Below are 20,737 nucleotides of genomic sequence, written 5' to 3'. Positions count from 1 at the left end.
AAGGCTTTTAAAACTATATTAAGAAGAGGAAGAGGAGGAAGGTTACAAACCACTAGTTAGAGTATATGGTATAATACCAACAGGAGATTAAAAGCAGAATTACTTGATTCAATTTTATTTCTAATTGTTTTAGCAGAAGACAAAATGATCTTCAAATTTGAAAAGAACATTGCTGAGAGCCATCAGAACCCTTCGATAAAGCTTAAAGCTCCCACCTGCTTTATCTGAATTCAAGTGTACATGAACTACTCCAAAGGTACAGATGAAAATTTAGACATGTGATAAGAGAAATGCTGTCAGTGAACTTTGAGAAGTCATGAATTTACATAAAGTACTTTTACATATATTATCTATCTTTGATTCACACAGGCCCTATGAAAAGGAGCAGATAATGTTATGTCCCCTCCCAGCCACCACACAAACTCTTCAAAATATTAGGAACCTAAGGCTCAGATAGCTGGCCTTGACCAGGTTAACTCATTCTTCCTTTTCTTTCAGAAAATTACGACTCAAACTCAAATCTTCTGATTCCTAATTGAGTATTGTTTTCATATCACACAGCTCTTAAAGTCAGCATGAGTTAAGAATAAGTCATGCTGTGGATGGACCTAGAGGGCATTATGCTAAGTGTTAAGTAAGTTAGAAAGAAAAAGACAAATGCCATATGATTTCACTTATATGTGGAATCTAATGAACAAAATAGAAACAAACTCAGAGATACAGAGAACAGACTGACAGTTGTCGGGGGGCGGGGGGGGGGGGTTTGGATGCTGGGTGAAAAGGGTGAATTAAGCAGTACAAACTGGCAGTTACAGAATAATCACAGAGATGTAGATTACAGCATAGGGAATATAGTCAACAATATCGTTTTAACTCTGTATGGAGCCAGGTGGGTACCTGAAGCAGCAGAGGACCACTCTGTAAAGTACATGATTTTCTAACTTTGCTATACATCTGACACTAATACAAAATAATATTGAATGTAAACTGTAATTGAATTTTTTTTTAAATATCAAGAAAGAGCCCTAGCTGGTTTAGTTCAGTGGATAGAGTGTCATCCTGCAGACAGAAGGGTCCCGGGTTTGATTCCGGTCAAGGCACATGTCTGGGTTGCAGCCTCGATCCCTAGGAGGTGTGCAATGATTCTCTCTCATCACTGATGTTTCTATCTCTCTCTTCCCTTCCCTTCCTCTCTGAAATCAGTAAAAATATATTTAAAAAAAAAATTTAAAGAAAATGGATAGGAAAAAAGTCATGCTGAAATGAAATGATAACTGGAACTGCTTCACAGTAATGGAGAGGTGCTGGGCAGAAAATGGGTAGAAATACAGATCAAATAAAGCTGAGTAGAAGCTGGGTTATAGGTACATGGGGATTCATTTACAATCATCTCTCTACTTTTGCATACGTTTGAATTTTTTAATAATAAAACTTAAAAAACAAACATGCACATATAATGCCAATTAATATTATTTGATTGGTATACTGTACTGGTAATCAGATGAACACCAAAAACAGCGCACCTGAAGCTCCGCATTTTTAAGCCTTTTTTTCCAGGTCTCACATAACACCCTCATATCAAAAATATTGAGAGAAAAACTGAAAAATGATATGCCTGAGTAATGACCACCATTGCACCAAGAGGCAAACAACCAGAATGAGATGTCTTGAAATTATGTGCTATAAGAAATGGTCAAATGTATGACATTTTTCAGGGGGGAGGGAGGAACAACCTATGCAGTACTTAAGATTTGTCTTCAATTTTTAAAGAAAATATATTTTTATTGTTGTTTAGAGAGAGAGAAAAAGAGAGGGAGAAAGAGAAACATCAATGTGAGAGCACAACATCGATCAGCTGCCTCCTGCAAGCCCCCACCAGGTACGGAATCTTCAACCCAGGCATGTGTCCTGAGCAGGAATTGAACCAGCACCCTTTTGGTACACGGGACAATGCCCAACCAATTGAGCCACACTGGTGAAGGCTGTCTTCAGCTATTTTTAAAGTAAAAGGACAAACGTATTCCGAAGAGTTATAGAGGACAGAATTAGGAACAATGAATAAGAGACTCAAGGAGGCCAAATCCCGCTTTTCTACTCTTCCCCCTCTTCCTTAAGGATCATGACTCATGTGGTGCTACTAACTAACAAACCTTGTCATAGTCACCTACCAACTTTCTAGATATTTCCCTCCATCATCTAAATAATTTGTCTCTTGGCTCAGTTTCTCCTCTACTTCACCATCTACCATCATCTGGGTATCATCTAGGTCAGTGGTCGGCAAACTCATTAGTCAACAGAGCCAAATATCAATGGTATGACGATTGAAATTTGAGAGCGAAATTTTTTAAACTTAAACTATATAGGTAGGTACATTGTTATTAACTTAATTAGGGTACTCCTAAGGCTTAGGAAGAGCCACACTCAAGGGGCCAAAGAGCCGCATGTGGCTCGCGAGCCACAGTTTGCAAACCACGGATAGGTTAATGTTGCCCGATAAAATACGTAACTCCCCATTAAATCAAACATGAGTAATTTTTTAGGGTAAGATACCCATGCAATATTTGGGAAATACTTATACTAAGTATTTATTCACTGTTTATCTAAAATTCACATTTAACAGGGCATCCTATATTTCTATTTGCTAAACCTAGCAACCCTAATCTAGGTGATTTCAATGTCAAGGTGGAGCACCTATCCAAACACTGGTCCTCAACCTTCCTTGATCTCCTCAATTCTAGTGACTTTGACCATAACAAAGATATGGTCTCCAAATCCGGATGTGTCTTTAACATTGCTCAATATTGTTAAGTGTCCTTAAACAGCCCACTCTCTCTCATTTACTCCAACAGCTATTATGAATCAAATCCCTTCTTTCTTGCCCTAGCTGGTTTGGCTCAGTGGATAGAGTTTCAGCCTGTGGAAGGGTCCCAGGTTCGATTCCAGTCAAGGTTGCGGGCTTGATCTCCACTAGGGTGTATGCAGGAGGCAGATGATCAATGATTCTCTCTCATCATTGATGTTTCTATCTACCTCTTTCTCTCCCTTCCTCTCTGAAATCAATAAAAATATATTTTAAAATAAATAAATAAAAATAAAACAAAAATCTATTCATTATAAGACTCATAAAAGTTTTGCACTGTCAGATCATATTTCTCCTGTTTTATAGATAAGGAAATAGCTCAAACTTTAAGAGATTTACATAATATTGCAAAGGTAGTTCATGTCAGGGTAGTAACCAGAGCACAGGTCTTCATTGATCTCTGTTGCCAAAAGTTGACCAAAACAAAATCTATCTCTTCCATTCCCAACTGAAAATTCAGTTATTAGAAGCCAAAAACTGAAACATAACAGGAAATACAAAAATGCTTCTTTTTCCCCCCCTCAGTCCAAAAGGAAGGAGACCTGCCTGGACCTAAAGACAAAACATTTCCCAGCCCTGACCTCGGACAGAAGTAAAAGGCACTGGTAAAGACGGGAGAGTTGGGGAGATACTCCAAAATTCTAGATGAATGATTTGAGAGGAAAAGAAAAACAAATGCCCAGGAATCCAACAGGACAAGGCATTAAGTACTACCAAACTTTAAAAGTTGCCTCAAATTTAATCCAATCCTAAGTGGAATGTTCTTAAAGCATTAAAACCAACTTTACAACAGTGGACTCTGAAATGCCAAGATAAAATAACGAAATAAATACATAATCTCATATTTATAATTGTACATTCCTACTGGTGTTCTCAAGGTTTTATTCTCTCACCTTCAGGATTCAACTCTCCTCACCTAAAAATCTGCAGTGAGTATAATGTAATGTTATAAAACTAAATAAAAGGGGAACAATGTTACAACTTCCTCTAACCGAAAAGCTTTGATAAAGTGAAAAGAATGATAAATAATGAAATCAAGAATATAATGTTCAAAACTCATTTCTATGTCTAACACATGACCAATCAAAAATGGTTTTCAGATACTCTGATCTCATCTTTAAGTGAAGAATCAACAATATATTCCTCAATTTACATATTTATACTGTCAGAAAATTCAGATTTCTTTGTAAAGCTCTACTGAAAAGTTACTGCTCTAAGGACTGACACCCATGTTCTAGTTTAAACTCATTACTTACATGTCATATGATTGTAAACAAATTATTTTGCCTCTCTAGTTTTTCCTCATGCAGAGTAGAAATAATAACAGTCAATAGAAAAAATACTGCACAGGATGATAATCATGGTAATAATTTTTTATGACTAATTAGACAGCTTCCTTTCATGTAAAAGATTCGTACCTAAGACACTAAACAAGCCCATGATGTGAGTAGGGCAGGAATTATCCCCATTGTACAGATGAAGACATAGAAAGCTGAAGTTCAGAGAGATTAACTGACTTGTCCAAGACCACACTGAATGGTACACAGTCAAAAGCTCTTACTATCCAGTATACTGCCATCACAAACCTAGGTGGTAAGAGCTATTCTGTCGTGCCCTCACTTAAGAGTGTTATGAGCCACAATTACCCACAAGGTTATTATCTGGGTATAAAACTATGATTAATAATAAGCTAAATAAAAGTCCTTTAGATAAATTTCTAAAAGTTCCTCTGTGTATTAACTTCATGTCTCTTGCACTAGATACAACAGCCTGCTTGGGATGTGAAGTAGAGGGAGGGGAGAATGTCATTAAAAAAAAAAAAAGTTAAGTTCTCTGAAATTCAATAGGGTAAGACACTCAAAGCTATAAAATATAAGTAAGAGCAAGCAACAGCTTATAGGCTGTCGTGACAACACTAAGCCAAACCCAAAAGAGTGCCAGGCTGTGGTCTAAAGAAAATATGCAATCTGGAAGTTTGCACCTCAAGCTACTGCTACTGCAAAGTAATTAGTACTGTTTATAGTAACAATATGTAAAATTTTAGAGGATGATTCCAATTCTTCATTATAATTGGATGGGATTCCATATTAGCATGGGGCTTTCTTGTCTCCACAGAAGCTCAAGGCTCAAAAGCCATACTCAGAGAACCAAAGAACATAACTATATATCACAAGCATATAACGCTTGAAGTGGTCAAATATGCATTCACCTAAAGAAACTTTAATGGCTGCACTATCAATTTCAGTTATTTATATTCCACAACCTGAGAGTGCTCTGTTTACTGAAGGTTCTACCATAAAGTATGACAGAGAAATGTACAAGTTACTGAAACTTTAAACTTAATTCACAGTTACTACAATATAAAACACTAACTTTTCTATTCTTCAAGGTCAAAACAAACTTTGTCTCATCTTTCTCTCTCCACCCCCAAGAAAATGGGGTATTCTAAAAGATGTCAGATGAAATAGCCAATGCTTTTATAAATACAAGTCAATTACCTGCAAAGAAAGACCTTAAGATGCCCATATTCTACTTCAATATTGATTCTAAGGCTTTTAACAGTTTAAGCTGACCACAAACCTCCCCTTCTACTTCTTCTATACAACACTTTCCTCCTTAAACTTCCTTTAAAAAAAATTAGCCTTCTCATATACCTCTTGTCCCTTGTCTTATACACACACACACAGAACCCCAATGAAGAACAGATTGAGGCCTAAAGAACACATGTGCAAAACACATTTTTAATAAATACACTGCTCACCCTTAAAAGCACAGTTGTTATAATGCAACAATAGAGTCTATATAGAACCTCATAACACCAAATTTGAAAGGCTAAAACAAAAAAGCCCCATAGCAATCTGAGTAATTTAAAAAACAAAGATGCAAAAATAAGGCATGATTACTTACTATATCACTAACCTTTCCTGTAAGGACAAAATTCTCATGCTAAACATAATAATAATAATGATGATGATGATGTAGATTTTAGAATCTAATTTCTTATTGGTCAAAAAGTCAAATAAAAAGTGTAGGCATATTTAAATCTAATGTAACAACTGATGGCCCAATTCACAGAACACCTTAAGACAATTTCTATAACACTTCCCAAGCTTGAAGACCCATATTATATAATACGTATAACACAAATTAAAGGCAAACAGATAGATTATGGACATCCACACATGTTACATAAGGATGTGTTACCATGATATGTTACCCAAGTATGTCAGTGAATGCTAAAGTAAAGTATGTATCAGCCAAGGTACATAACAGGGGAATATCCAGAGATATTCTCCCTTATTTAGTAAAAAAAAAAAAAAAAGTATAAATCTTACATTGAATAATTTAAATTTTTTCAAAGTATTTCACTTTCATTATCCTATCAGATCATTGTAAAAAATATCCTTATGTAGAGACTTATCACTAAAAATAAGTGACAAATCCAAGATCTCAAAGATAATCAGACCTGAAACTTCATTCAAAAAACATGTTAGCTCTGGGGGAGGACATATAAATATGTGTAAGTTCCTCCTTAGAGTTAAAATACCACTTAACTTTTAAAACTTAGGCCATTATAAAAACTAAATCAAAATCTGGTTATTTAATAAATATAACAGAGCCAAAATTACTTATTTTAGTCATTCTACCTTTCAACCAGTAATCGTATGAAAAACACTGCATCAATGAATGACTCACTGTATGCTCATAATTGTGCTGAGGACTGGAGAGACTATCTATAAGAGAGTTCTAATAGAGGCTTCTTGCTTTTCAGAAAGTTTACACTCTATTTGATAAAAAGATAAGAGAAAAGAAAACAATGCTAAACTGTGTTCAACCAACCCTCCTGAGGGAAGAAACCTTACCGGGTGGTTCTGCAGAATCCCAGGCGCCAAGCACACCAAGAAGTGAGATTGCAGTGAGTTTAGTGCAAGAAGACTTCTTGGAAAAAATGAAGTTTGAACTGCCCACTGAAGGATAGATAGGAATTAGAACATCACAAAGGAGGAATGGAAGCATTCAGGGGCTGAGAAGCAGAAATAAGCAGAAGAGACTGAGCCAGCCTGCCTGGAACATAGGTGCATGCTGAAGCAGAATGAGAAATAGCTTGGTAAATTAAGTGGGGTCAGCTCCCAACAGACTGATGTGGCTCAGGGAGATGCTGTTAAAATATTAAAAATCATTGAATATTTAAACTAGAAAGAAAACCTTAGAGATTTTTCTAGATTCTTTTCCGACAGGTGAGGACATCTAGGATCCAGAAACTTAGAACAGAGGCAGGGAAAAAGCAGAGCAAAGCTCAGACTCCCACCCCGTTTCATGATAGGCAACATAATATGATAGAGAAAACACATCTGTCCAAGAATCAACGAGAACATCGATATATGAAGATCTGCAAGCACACATACAAGACAGTATTGTCTTGGGAATTAGGGGAAACTGGCTTCCAGGGGTAATGGAACACCACAGTGGCATTACAATTCAGCAAAAACCACTGTTTGCCAGAAGGAATCACTTTCAAGAAAACAGCAATCCAGAAGAAAAGCAGAGGGAGAAACTAGTTTTCAGAGAGTTATAAAGGAAATGGGCAGATAAACAGTAGAGGCAGCAAGTATCTGGCAACAAAAGGAAGGAAAAGATTGAGCCATAGAAAGTTATAGGACTAACCAAATGTTTAATTAAGACAAAAGAAATCTTAGTAAGTTTGAAGGTGAAGAGAAAGATCACAGAGAAAGACTGAATTAGATGCTAGATAAAGGGACTGGGGAACGAGGGCGCACAGAGAACTAATTGAGGACCAGTTGGAAGAAATGTTTTTAAAAAGATGAGTTCCAGAATAAAGAATAAGCATTTTTTCTTACTATATAATACCCTTTGCTAAAAGAGTATTCATTCTCAACTACTTTATAAGGCCTTATATAAATGGCAGACCAGGCTTTAAGAACAAGACTAGGAGATTTTTATTTTAATCCAAAACTGCTTCAAAGTTTTACAAATCTATCTATTTGTCCAATTAACATGTGGCTTGTAACTTCAAAGACATTTGCCAATCATTTACACTTTAAATATCACATATTCAAAGAATATTCCGATTAGCATTCAATTTACAACTACTAATATGCTATTATAACAAATAAAAAAATCAGAATTTATTCTCTAGTATGTTATGTTTTGGTGGTTTTTTATATACTGTTTTTACTTGATGAGATATGGAAAATATAAGTGCTTAAATGAACATATTTATAACACATCATTCGAGGGTATCTTTTTTAATTTCTTAAAAACAAAACCAGTTTTGTTTCATATAACCAGTTTTCCTTTACTCCCTTTCAGAATCAAAGTTCCACAGAGACTGGTGAGGCATCTAAGGAGGTTCTAATTGTTAAGTACCCAAGGTAATGAGCCACAATTTAAAAATACATGCCTAGCCTTGACTGGTTTGGCTCAGTGGATAGAGCATCGGCCTGCGGACCGAAAGGTCCCAGGTTCGATTCCAGTCAAGGGCATGTACCTTGGTTGCGGGCACATCCCCAGTGGGAGGTATGCAGGAGGCAGCTGATCGATGTTTCTCCCTCATCAATGTTTCTAACTCTCTATCTATCTACCTTCCTCTCTGTAAAAAATTAATAAAATATATTTTTAAAAAAATAAAATAAAAATAAAAATAAATACCTAAAATTTGCCTATTTCAACTTAGAAACTTATTGTTGAATACCATAAAGGCAGGTTAAGGATAAAACTGATACATTCAGCTTTCTTGCTGTCCACCTCTGCAACTGCCATTTCCCTAATCAAGGAGGTAATCACTTTTAAAATTGGTTAAGAATGGTTCAACTTAGACCAGTGATGGCGAACCTTTTGAGCTCGGCGTGTCAGCATTTTGAAAAACCCTAACTTAACTCTGGTGCCATGTCACATATAGAAATTTTTTGATATTTGCAACCATAGTAAAACAAAGATGTATATTTTTGATATTTATTTTATATATTTAAATGCCATTTAACAAAGAAAAGTCAACCAAAAAAATGAGTTCGCGTGTCACCTCTGACACGCGTGTCATAGGTTCGCCATCACTGACTTAGACCATAAATATTAGGTATAGGTGCAATCCCAGCAGGTTACAGGAATTTTATTTTACACACCTGGAAACAAGGACTTGAGCTCAAAATGTCAAGATGAGACAGTACCACTTCTTTTAACTGGGTCTAATGCGCCAAGTTGCTGAGCAATGCCCACCAAAATACAATAATACAGCCCAGCCAGTGTGACTAAGTGGTTGAGCACCAACCTATGAACCAGGAGGTCATAGTCTGATTCCCAGTCAGTGACATGCAGTTCTGATTCCCAGGTTGTGACTCCATCCCTAGTAAGGGACATGCAGGAGGCAGCTGATCAACTTTGACCAGTGATTGTATGTGTGTGTCTCACTCCTTCTCTCTTTCTCTCTGAAATCAACATAAATATGTTTTAAATAATACAATAATACAGTGACTAGGAATACATTTCTGCTTTAATCACCAAGTATTCCAAGGCCAACCAAAACACCAATTCAAACATAAACAGAGTTGCCATCTTTAGACCTGCACATACTCATTAGCTCAGTATATACTGTCTTCAGCTATAATAAAAGGAAGCAACTTGATTCCCTCTGAACCCAACAAAACAAAGTCTATACAATAGATCCAAAATGTAAAACTTTTAGAAATATTTGAAACATTTAAGACTCTTATACAAATAATTCTCACTATATGCAGAGCTTTTTCTCCCCCTCAGTAAAAATGTAAACTCTTGCCAGACCAGCATGGCTCAATGGTTGAGCGTTGACCTATAAACCAGGAGGTCACCGTCCAATTCCGGTCAGTGCACATGCCTGGGTTGGGGGCTCCATCCTCAGTATGGGGTGTACAGGAGGCAGCCGATCAATGATTCTCTCTCATCTTTGATGTTTCTGTCTCTCTCTCCCTCTTTTCTTCTCTGAAATCAATATAAAAATAAAAAATTAATAATAGTATTTTTGCCCTGACCGGTTTGGCTCAGTGGATAGAGCGTCGGCCTGTGGACTGACGGGTCCTAGGTTCGATTCCGGTCAAGGGTATGCACCTCGGTTGCGGGCACATCCCCAACAGGGTCTGTGCAGGAGGCAGCTGATCGATGTTTCTCTCTCATCGATGTTTATAACTTTCTATCCCTCTCCCTTCCTCTCTGTAAAAATCAATAAAATATATTTTTAAAAAATTAATATTTTTAAATGTAAACTCTTCTCTCCTAACTATACTTAATGCATTATTTTTTTAATCCTATGGGATAATCAGAAAAAAATATCCCTGATTGTCCAGCATTCAATACTTTTCATATTGAGGCTCTTGTTATTAGGTCTGCTACCTGACCTTGAGAAGTCAATCATTTAACCTCTCTCTGCCTGAGTTTTCTCACTTTCCCAACTCAAGGTAAACTCCAATTTGAATTAAATATTTATTACTTCTAAATAAATTAATGTATGTATGTACCTTATAGTAAACATTGAAAACCCTTATACTTTTGCATCTCAAAGTCAGTGGGCTTTAACCTTGTAAGAGAAAAATATGAGAAATAAAGTTGTCCTATGTATCTTTCTCTTAATTACAACATAAGGAATATATAAAAAATGCTTCTGTTTAAAACAGTTTTGTCCTGAATTTTTAAGATGATGGTGAGCTTGATTCCACAATATTCACAACAATGCAAACAACAAAGCCTAAGGTCTTTTAACACTGGGGACAAAAAGAAGAAAATATTTTCTCGCATTACTGACCATATAATGAAAATCATTCCTCTTTTGAAATTTAGAAAACTGTATTTTTCTTATGTAAGCTTAGAGATCAACAGGTAAGAAGTAAAGAAATAAAGTTTACAAATTGGAGACAAAATTTTAATTAAAAAAGAATTAGGAACAACTGTGGTGTGAATCCTTCAAATTCCAGAATCCAGATTATGCGGTCTACAAGGTTCAGCTGTGACCTTCTTCTGTGTGCCTTTTAAAAAATTACACAGAGAAAGTCTTTTCTATCAAGTTTTAAATCTAATGCTCTGTCAATAATATCCAATATATGTGGTAACATTTTGCTTCCTCAAATAGATTAGTAGTGCAGCTGGTTAGATGCTTTTTGGTCTGGAAGCAAAGGGATGGGTGAAGCAATTCCTTCAAGTCTCTGACAGCTTTGTAATTCTATTTTATCTATGTAGTTTCTTCTCAATTTCTTCTCTACTCCTCTGCCTATTCCCAAGAATCTTTTAGGTAGGTCAGAAACACTACGAGTCCTGTAAGGAAATGCTTACGGATCAAGTAAAAGTAGAACCCACCATTCATTCAGCTCCCATAATCAGTTTTATGACAAAATAGACTGATTCGATCCTAAACAGTTCCCTCATCACAGAAAGCTCGCGGTAGAACTGCAGCTGCAAAAAAATGCATCCCTTTAAACCATCCCCAACTACCTACAACAACACAAAGTTAAACGAATCCCCATTGACAAAAGGCTGCGTGTGCATTCATTCTGATCAGCTCTAGGGTTGACTGTGTGAAGCTCGGAAATAAAAAGGCACCTCCCCAAGCTACGAAAAAAAAATTTTTCCATCCCACATATTCTCAATGAAAGTTCTCTTGTCAACCAAGAGGTGAGAGTTAAAAACAATAACAAAACACCAGCAGAAGGACGGGCTCTAGGAGCACATCCCAGCCGTCTCTGCTCTCTGTTGTCCGGGGCTCAGCGGCAGTTCCCCCACTTTGCTGCCACCCTTCTCCCCTGACACCCCAAGAAGCTCCCTCAAGAAAGCCATCTTCACATCCTCAGACCGCTGGCAAAAAATAAAAGGGAAGAGACTGCAATTACCAAGGAAAGGAAGACGGGGAAAACATTTCAGAAGCAGGAGGGATCGAGAGCCACGATTTACCCTGCAAACAGCAATGGAAAAGCCAGTCTTGTCTCGGGAGGATATGGGGGGACGCCCGTGTGGGCATCAGCAACCATGCACTGGGTGCGCGCCGGGAGCTCGGGGCGGGCTGCGACGATGGGGCAGAGAGTAAGCAAACCTGTGCTCTCCCTGCTTTCTTCCACTCTGCCCCCTCCGAGAGAGGAAGCTGAAGAAACTGGGGGAGGGGTGGGGTGTTCTCCTCCTCCTACAGGGGGTACACACGCCGGGCCTTGGGGTGCCTTCAGCTGCTCACCCCCAGTTAGGAGGTCCACTGAGGGAAGAGGAAACCCCTCAATGTGAGCCACCTCCGTTCAAAAAAAAAAAAAAAAAGTCAGGGGGGAATGATTAAATCCAGATGGAGAGTCCCAGAAAGCGCCCCCAGGTCACTCATCCTCCTGGGCGAGCGGACGCGCTGGGATTACAGGGACGGAGGGTCCGAGGGGGGGCAGGAGAAGGCCCACTCCCCGACTCCGGGGAGAGGGAGCCCGAGCGCCCGGCGGCGCCCTCCGTCCCCGCACTTCCCCCTAGGCCACCCCACCGATCCCCCGTCCTTCCCTCCGGAGCCCGAGGTGGCCGCGGGGGAGGCGGCGGCTCCTTCCTCCCCCCGCCCGCTCGGTCCCCACCCCCACCCGGCGCCCACCTCCCGCCGCCGCGGGCCCGTTACCTGCTCGTCGAAGCGGCTGACCACGGCCTGGACCCATTCCACCGGCCTGTGCGCGGCCATGTCCTCCCCGCGGCCGGGGGGCGGCGGAGGGACGGGGCGGCCGGCGCCCAGGCCCGGGAAGAGGGCGGGGAGCGGGGGCTGAGGGGAGGGGAGCGGCGAGGAGAGGGGCTGAAGAGTGCGGGCTCCGAACGTTCCCACGGGGGTGGGGATGGGGGGCCCGCGCCGAGCCGGGAGGGGGAGAGGGGAAGGGGGCGTCGGCGAGGAGGCCGGGGGGAGGGGGGAGGGGGAGGGGGGCCCGGGGAGGGGAGGGGGCCTCCTGGTCGCTCTCCCCACTAGCGCCGTCTCCCCACAGCCATCACAGCCCGAGACGCCGCCATGACACCCCACCGGAAGTGGGATCCTTTCCACAGTCGGGGAGAGGGAGCAGCGGCGAGCTCGAGATTGAGAGCGCGGCTGGGAAAGGGGAGGGGGAAGCGGGCGGGAGGGGGGCCTGCGGCGCATGCGCCCGCGCCGGCCGGTTTCATTAATGAAAAAGCGAGTCCTCCTGGAGGTGACGTCACCGAACTCCTCCCGGCCCGGAGGCGCGCGTGCCCGACCGCCGCCGGGCTCACCTACACTCTGGCCCCGGGTTCAGCCGGAGAAAGTCTGAGCTGACCCGGGCGCCTCCGCTTCCGTCCCCAAGGCCGCGCCAGGCTCCCCCTCCCCCGCCGGCCTCCGGGTTTGGATTGCTCCCCGTGTTGGAAGTTAGGGCGCCCTGGGGCTAACATTTCGCCCCGTGTGCAGACCTCTGCCTCTGATGTGGGGCGGTTGTGCTGAGCCCCTCTCTGCCTTAAGCTCTCACAAAAATTAAGACACAACCTCAGGTTTCCAGGTCCTTCGTGGCTACTGTGAGAAACAGAAGCAAGGCCCAGAGAGAATCAGTGATTTTTTTTTCTTAATGTAAATACTAGACCCAATGGCAAAGTACTCAAACTCCGGAATCCAAATGCAAACTTCCTCTGTTAGGCTGATAGGCACCCAAGTTAATAACACTTTCACATGGTGGATACTAGAAAGATTCAAGTTTCACCACCCTCAAAAAGGAGCTAAGGGCTTCCACATACATAAATTCCACACATTCATCATCTCATTTAAATCTTTCAATGAGCCTTTCCAACAGGTATCAACCGCATCTAACTGATGAGGCTAGGCCACAATGATTTGCCAGAGATCACAGAGTTGATAGGTGGCAGAGTAAGGACGCAAACCCGGGTGGTTTGACTCCAAAGACAATAGGAACACACAGTGGCTCTCCTGAAACGGAGGTGTTTGTTCCCTATGCCCCTGATACCAGAATTGACATGATTCCATGTGGAATTGGTCACAATGGTTTTCCAGGAAAAGGATTACATTCAAGACAATGGGTGAGCTATCTATATCCAACATGAACTTTGGAATGAGTTATTTTTAAGTTTATCTTCCTCTATACTCTGAGGATAATATTAAAACGAGTTTACACATTCTGAGCACATACTAATTAGTAGCTAGTTAGGCCACATAGAAGGATACTGAGTGAAAAAGCAGAGCAAAAATAGAATTTTAATTTGACCACAAAAAATCCACAAAGCTAACAGCCCATGTAGATATGTCCATGAGAGAAGTGTCCAATCTCTGCTGGCTGGTGATTGTCCAAAATATATATTAAATTAATTAACATTTCATTCCACTAGAATAGCAACTTTCAACCTTTTTCATCTCAATATATTTTGTGCTGACCTGACAAGAAAATAGGAAGAATTTTGATTCATTCACACTGGACGGATATTGTTGTGTTGGCTGTTGTCATTTTTTTTTTTTTTACTTTGACAATCTAAGGCAGCAGTTCTCAACCTGTGGGTCGCGACCATCAGAAAACACATATAGCATATCAGATATTTACATTACGATTCATAGCAGTAGCGAAATTACAGTTATGAAGTAGCAACGAAAATAATTTTATGGTTGGGGGTCACCACAACATGAGGAACTGTATTAAAGGGTCGCAGCATTAGGAAGATTGAGAACCACTGAAGAGGTCAGTGCCCCTAACTAAATAGCCAGGTATTGCATGTTTTAAAAATTCTTGCAGCTCACTAGTTGAAAATTCCTGCACTAGAACAAGAGGACAGGGTCTAAATAGTTCTTTAGTCCATTTTAAAAAGGCAACATGAAGCCCTAGCTGGTTTGGCTCAGTGGATAGAGTGTGCACCTGGGGACTGAACAGTCCCAGGTTCAATTCCATCCAAGGGCATTCCATGCCCAGGTTGCGAGCTCAATCCCCAATACGGGGCATGCAGGAGGCAGCCAATCAATGATCTCTCATCATTGATGTTTCTATCTCTCTTTCCCCCCTCTCCCTTCCTCTCTGAAATCAATAAAAATATATTTTAAAAATAAATAAATAAAAAAGGCAACATGAATACTACCCTATTTCTGAGGATGTCAGAAATGATGACAATGCTGAAGACAAGAATGAATATTAAATGAATGTTCTCGATGCCTTTCCCAAATAGGACTCCTGTAAAAACTCTCTTTCATACCCTCAGGGAGCAAACCAGTGCTGCTTCTTCCCTACTCAACTTCCAGACCCCAATCGCCCTTTCTTTTTCTCATATTTCATCTGAAAGTCCCTAATTACTTTCCTGTTGCCATGGCTTTTGCCTATTTCCTCATCTTCTTCCCTAGACTGGCTGCAGCTGCCCCAACCCTCAGCTCTTTGACTCTAGTGGTGTTTCATGGCTGAGGTCCCTCTGTGTTTCTTTTTCTTCTCCCTCTCTGGTTTCTTCCCTGATTCCCCCCATTCTGCTCTAACTTTAGAGTAAGACATCCTAACCTCAGGCCTCGGCCCTCTGCTCTTCTTGCTTTACTCGGGCTCCAGCCAGCACATCATTAATTCATACTAATCTGCACTTGCTGTCCTCCTCCCTCCCCTGAGTGCCAAGCCTCTCATTACACTTAGAGGTCTAGACTTCATTCCAACTTCAGTTAAATTCGTTTGATTCGCCTGGCTGGCATAGCTCAGTGGTTGAGCCTCAACCTATGAATGAGGAGGTCACAGTTTGATTCCCAGTCAGGGCATATGCCTGGGTTGCAGGCTCAATTCCCAGTGTAGGGTGTACAGAAGGCAGCCGATCAGTGATTCTCTCCCGTCATTGATGTTTCTATTTCTCCCTCTCCCTTCCTCTCTGAAATCAATTAAAAATATATATATATATATTTTTTAAATCGTTCAATTCCACTGAACTAATTGTTGGTGCCCAAACACCTAATATATGTGTCATGCACTGTGTTAGGCAGTGCAGAACATAGCAGGAATTCTAACCAAAAATGCTAAAGAAGGTAAAGCATAGAGATCCTGGTGAACTAAGGAGCACATCCTTCCATTTAAAGGGGCAACTGTCATACAACTCCTCCATGCATTTACTGCTATGCAGGAATATTGACACCGTTTTGCTAGATCTTCCCAGTTACTGAAGAGAAACTGGCAATCTGAATTTATATATAAACTCTTTCCATTTTTACATAGTGGCAGGAAATTGACATTTTTTAAAAAACACTGTGCAGCCAAACAAAATGCATTCGCTATCTGAATGTAGTCCATGGAGCACCAGTTTGACCACCTCTGATCTAGTGGAAAGACACAGGCTTCAGAGTAAAATTGAGTTGGATTTGTATCCTAACATCCCCCATTCTGTACTGTCCAACACAGAAGTATTCAGGGAAACTACTAGTGGTTGATGTAATTTTAAATGCATCTCGTTCAATCTCTCTTTTTTGGTCACACAACAATCTCTGGCAATTTATTCTACCCACTCCCCAAGCCTCCAGCATAACAAGGAGCACTCCGCTACTCAGGACTAAGGTATCCATTTCCCCAACTTCTGGGAATGTCAGTGGCCAACAGCTTTCAAATGAGTCCCTTTCTAAGAATTGTCCTCAGCAAGAGAACTACCTTGAGCCAGGTCACACCATGCTCCAGCAGCACAAGTGACTGGCAGATGCAAGGTTCCCTGAAGGGCTCTTCCTTAAGGGATCAGCCCCCAAGCGTACAACTGAGGCCTTTGCTGTGACTACATTTAGTCCAACTACTCTTCCTGCTCAGTCCTGTTCCTTTCACTCCCACACACAGCATTGATCCCAAGGGTGTTACCTAATAAAGTTTCCTGCTTGCAAATGTCCACCTCAGAGTTGGTTTTCCAGAGAATCTGAATTAAACCAATTAATCCCATGAGTGTGGTCTGATCCAGTGGAGCTGAGTCACCTGCTGGCCAGCTGGTAGCAAGACCCCAGGTGGAGCTCTGATAGGCTCTGGCATGCTGGAGCAGTACAACTGTGCAAACTTCTGGCAGCAGTGATGGATGGGTGGATGGGATGGAGTATTGGTGCAAGAATGCACTGGTAGCCCTAGCCAGTTTGGCTCAGTGGATAGAGCGTTGGCCTGCAAACTGAAGGGTTATGGGTTCAATTCTGGTCAAGGGTATGTACCTCGGTTGCAGGTTTGATCCCTGGAACAGTCTGGGCACATGCAGAAGGCAACCAATTGATGTGTCTCTCTCATATCGATGTTTCTCTCTCTGTGTCTCTCCCTCTCCATTCCATTCTCTCTAAAAATCAATGGAAAAATATCCTTGGTGAGGATTAACAAAAAAATTAAAAAAAAGAGAATGCTCTGGTAGATGCAATCTATCAGGCATTTTTTAAATATGAGGAAAATATAATTTAAGAACTATAGGACTGGGTAGCTATTGGTGGAGTAAATCTGTGCTTTGAGGAAAGACAATGAAAAGTTGAGGGTGATGAGTCACCAATTAAAAATTAGAGTGCCTCCTTAGCAGCATATATAAATGGGGACCAAAAAAACTGAGGATCAGGCCCAGGACTTAATTATAAGAGTAGTAGAATTCCAAAAAGGTTGAATTTTCAGCTCTGGCAAATCTGCTATGTCAAGGTCAGGGCTGCAGTTGAAGGAAGTGAGATTCTTACACTTTGGATGGGGCATTTGGGTTGATGCACTTAAAAACCTTAAAACCCCACATCACCCAGAATATTCTGGGTTTGTTTAAGTGCCCCATGCATCTTGCTTAAAAATGAAGTATCTACCTTGCAAGGCAACACCTACCATCCTTAGCATCCACCTGCAGCTTTCCCCCTGCCTACCAGACCAATAACTGAAGTCAAGGCACAAAATAACCCCACTGAGGAAATGCTGGACCTGCCAAAGGAAGAACGCACCATATCCTAAAAGAACTAAGGACCTAGCTAACATAAATTTACCTGCAGAAGCCAGGAGCATAGGTATGTATGTATGGGATTGGGTCCCAGAGTGCTGAATCGGGGAGGGAGAGTAGAGGAGGAAAGCATAATGCTAGACAAAGCAGTTTAGTAGTATGAGCATGTTCCTGTACTACAATATTTACATCCTGGCAAAGCCCCCGGAATATAACGCTAACAGGTTGCTAGAATGTCTCTAGGAAGCTTGGAGAAAGCAATGGCCCACCCTAGGCAAAATAGTAAGGCCAGAACCTTCATGGAAAACAATAGAAGAAGGAAACAAAAGACTCAGAGAAGGGGCATGCTAAAGTGGATTTACTATGTACCTCCCATCAGCTGACTACATCCTGCCATATATCACAAGGAATACTGAATGTGTTAGTGAAAGGGACATTAGCATCACTCAGAAGCTCAGTGGTGGCTCTCCTCTGTAGGCAAAGGCTGGTGGTAGAAGATGTTACAGAGCTAGGCTCCCTGATAGCCATGGGCCTGATAGAAACTTGAAAAAATGAAGACTAGGTGGCTGCGCTTCACTAGCAGAAGCAAGTTTTAGCGGTATTGTTATGAGTGGCAAGAATTGAGCAACAACCAAGAGGACATGATCCACAGAGAGTTAATAGAACACTATGTACCTGGAGGAAACTGAGATGGGCAGTCTACTAGGGTATCGTGTGTACACCTTTTAAAATTCAAGAACCGATGAGGAGGAGGCTGAAGGAACCTGCCCCAATGAAAAGTCACAATCCCTGGCCAGTGTGGCTCAGTGGTTGAGCATCGACCTATGAACCAAGAACTCACAGCTCAATTCCCAGTTAGGACACATGCCCAAGTTGCAGGCTCAGTCCCCAGGAGGGGGCAGGCAGGAAGCAGCTGATCAATGATTCTCTCTCATCATTGATGTTTCTATCTCTCTCTCCCTCTCCCTTCCTCTCTGAAACCAATAAAAAATATTTTATTATTATTTTAAATATATTTTCCTATTATTTTAATATATTTTCTTATTATTTTTAATATATATTTTTATTTTTAAATGTATTTTATATATTTTTATTTGGCAGAATATTTATTTACTTATTTTCTTATTTATTTACTTGTTTGTTTGTTTTTAGTTGGCAGAAGCTCTCTCTGTGGGGTGAGAGCTGTCATAGTGGGAAGGCCAAGTGGAAGCTTCTGACTGCCCCTGCCAACCTAGTAAGATTAAATTTTTAAAAATCTGAATCCCCTGAGAGAAAGAACATCAGAGATTGGAGTGTGTGTACAGAGTAGCCACTGTCACAGGGATGGAAACCAGTATCCCTCCAGAAACAAGCCAGCCAGGTCATGGCAAGTTGTCTTCTTTCACCCTGGACAGCAGAGTAATTCATCTTGATTCGAATAGACACATATTCCATGAGTTTGCTTTCCCTGAGTTCTTTTGGGGGATGTTTGTTCATTTTTAGCCGGCACTACTGTCTAAGGACCAACAGAACATTTGACCCACTGACACAGGAACTTAGCCAAAGAAACCTCCTTACAGCAAAAGAGCTGTATGCAGGAGTGGGTGCATAACCATGATGTCTATTGGACTTAAACCACACCACAGTAGCCAGAAACTGCTGGCCCAATATGGTGATGGAATGACCTATTGAAGACACAACTGAGGACCAGCTTAAAGATGATGGCCTTGGAGGAAGGGGCAACATTCTCCAGACATAGAAAGTACCCTAATCAATGACCATTATGTAGTGCTATGTCCCCACTAGGTAGAATTCTAGTGGTGGAAGGAGTGGCCCTGCTTAACATCGTCTCCAGTGATCCACTTGGGAAAGTTGTGCTTCCCATCCCAACCCTGGACTCTGCAGGTCTAGAAATCCTGTTCCCAAAGGGAGAACATTTCCATCAGGGGACACAGCAATAGTCCTATTGACTTTACGTTATGGCTTCCTCCCAGTCACTTTGGGCTGCTTGTACTAAGACACAAGCAGGTAAGGAAAGGACTTACCATCTCGGTAGGGATAACTGACCCTGATCATCAGGAAGTGGTAGAGGTGCTATTATTCAAGGAGGGAAATGGACAATAGTAGATGCCATGGTGTCCACTTTGGGCTGAAGCCCTCGTTTCCCCTCCCACCCCTGATGCTGGGCGTGTGAGCAGTTGACAGTCTGAGAGACCCTCTCCAGAAATTGCCATCAGATGAAGAGAACCACATCACCCAAGGTCATACCCCCTCTGCATGAGAGCCCACTTCCAGTCTAGGAAACCCCTACTTCTGCAAGGGTGTAAAGGCATGGCCCCTTCGCCTCAAGGTGGGACTACTCTGAAGGGCCTTCTCAGCTCCAAAGCCCCCTGAATGATTGGCTGAAGCCCTTCTTGCAACTGTCTTAGTTTAACTTTTCCCTCTGGCCAATCCTGCATTCTTGCTCCCCCACAGGTGTTAATCCTGAAGGCACCTCACAATGAATTTCCTGTCTAAAAATCTCCATCTCAGAGTCAGTTTCCACCTAAGACGTCTGGGTTCAAATGACAACACTATTTCTTACTCGTGATATGACCTTGGCAAGTTAACTCACCACTCTACGCCCCCTTCCACATTTGTAAGTGGGGCAATAATAAAAGTATCTGCTTTACAGGCTGTCACAGCGCTTGGCATACGGCAGCTATTTCTTAGGTGGGGAAAGCTGGAAGAGAAAAAGTCCACTTTGATCTTAAAAGGGAAAAAAAGAATAGCAGTGGAAAGAGGGCAAGAAGAGAGAGGAGTTAGAGGAAGTTCAAGGAGCACTTTGGTGGAGAGAAATCAGTACACACTGCCAGTTGTCTAACCATCATTCTTTCCTTTCTCCCCCAATTGTGTCCTGAGGAAACAATGTGTCTACTTTATTTAAAAAAAAAAAATGAACAAACAAAAATCCTTACTACTAAAGATGGCCATTTGACCCAATTCTGCCAAGGAGCTATAACTAGAACTCTACTAGGTGGAGTTTCAAAAAAACTATTA

At 41.4% G+C, this 20,737-nt stretch overlaps 1 protein-coding gene across 13 annotated transcripts in view; it reads right to left on the bottom strand.

Annotated features, from left to right (window-relative positions):
• The window catches only part of NF1 (neurofibromin 1), a 242,066-nt gene extending 229,159 nt beyond the window's left edge, over nucleotides 1-12,907 (bottom strand). For 9 of the 13 annotated variants that reach the window (XM_059669433.1, XM_059669423.1, XM_059669429.1 and 6 more), the window contains exon 1: nucleotides 12,474-12,906. Coding sequence is in view for 12 of the 13 variants with exons in the window: in XM_059669423.1 (XP_059525406.1) it covers nucleotides 12,474-12,533 (60 nt within the window). In the remaining variant the exon portion in view is untranslated. Of the gene's footprint in view, nucleotides 1-12,473 lie in introns of all 13 variants that reach the window. The other 4 variants (XM_059669431.1, XM_059669432.1, XM_059669434.1 and 1 more) reach the window with 2 other exon arrangements.
• Between the last annotated feature and the right edge of the window lie 7,830 nt (nucleotides 12,908-20,737).

The sequence above is a fragment of the Myotis daubentonii genome, chromosome 16, assembly GCF_963259705.1.
Source record: "Myotis daubentonii chromosome 16, mMyoDau2.1, whole genome shotgun sequence".
NCBI classification, from domain to species: domain Eukaryota; kingdom Metazoa; phylum Chordata; class Mammalia; order Chiroptera; family Vespertilionidae; genus Myotis; species Myotis daubentonii.
The sequence above is the reverse complement of the archived record's forward strand: the minus strand, read 5'-3'. Positions and strand labels throughout refer to the sequence as shown.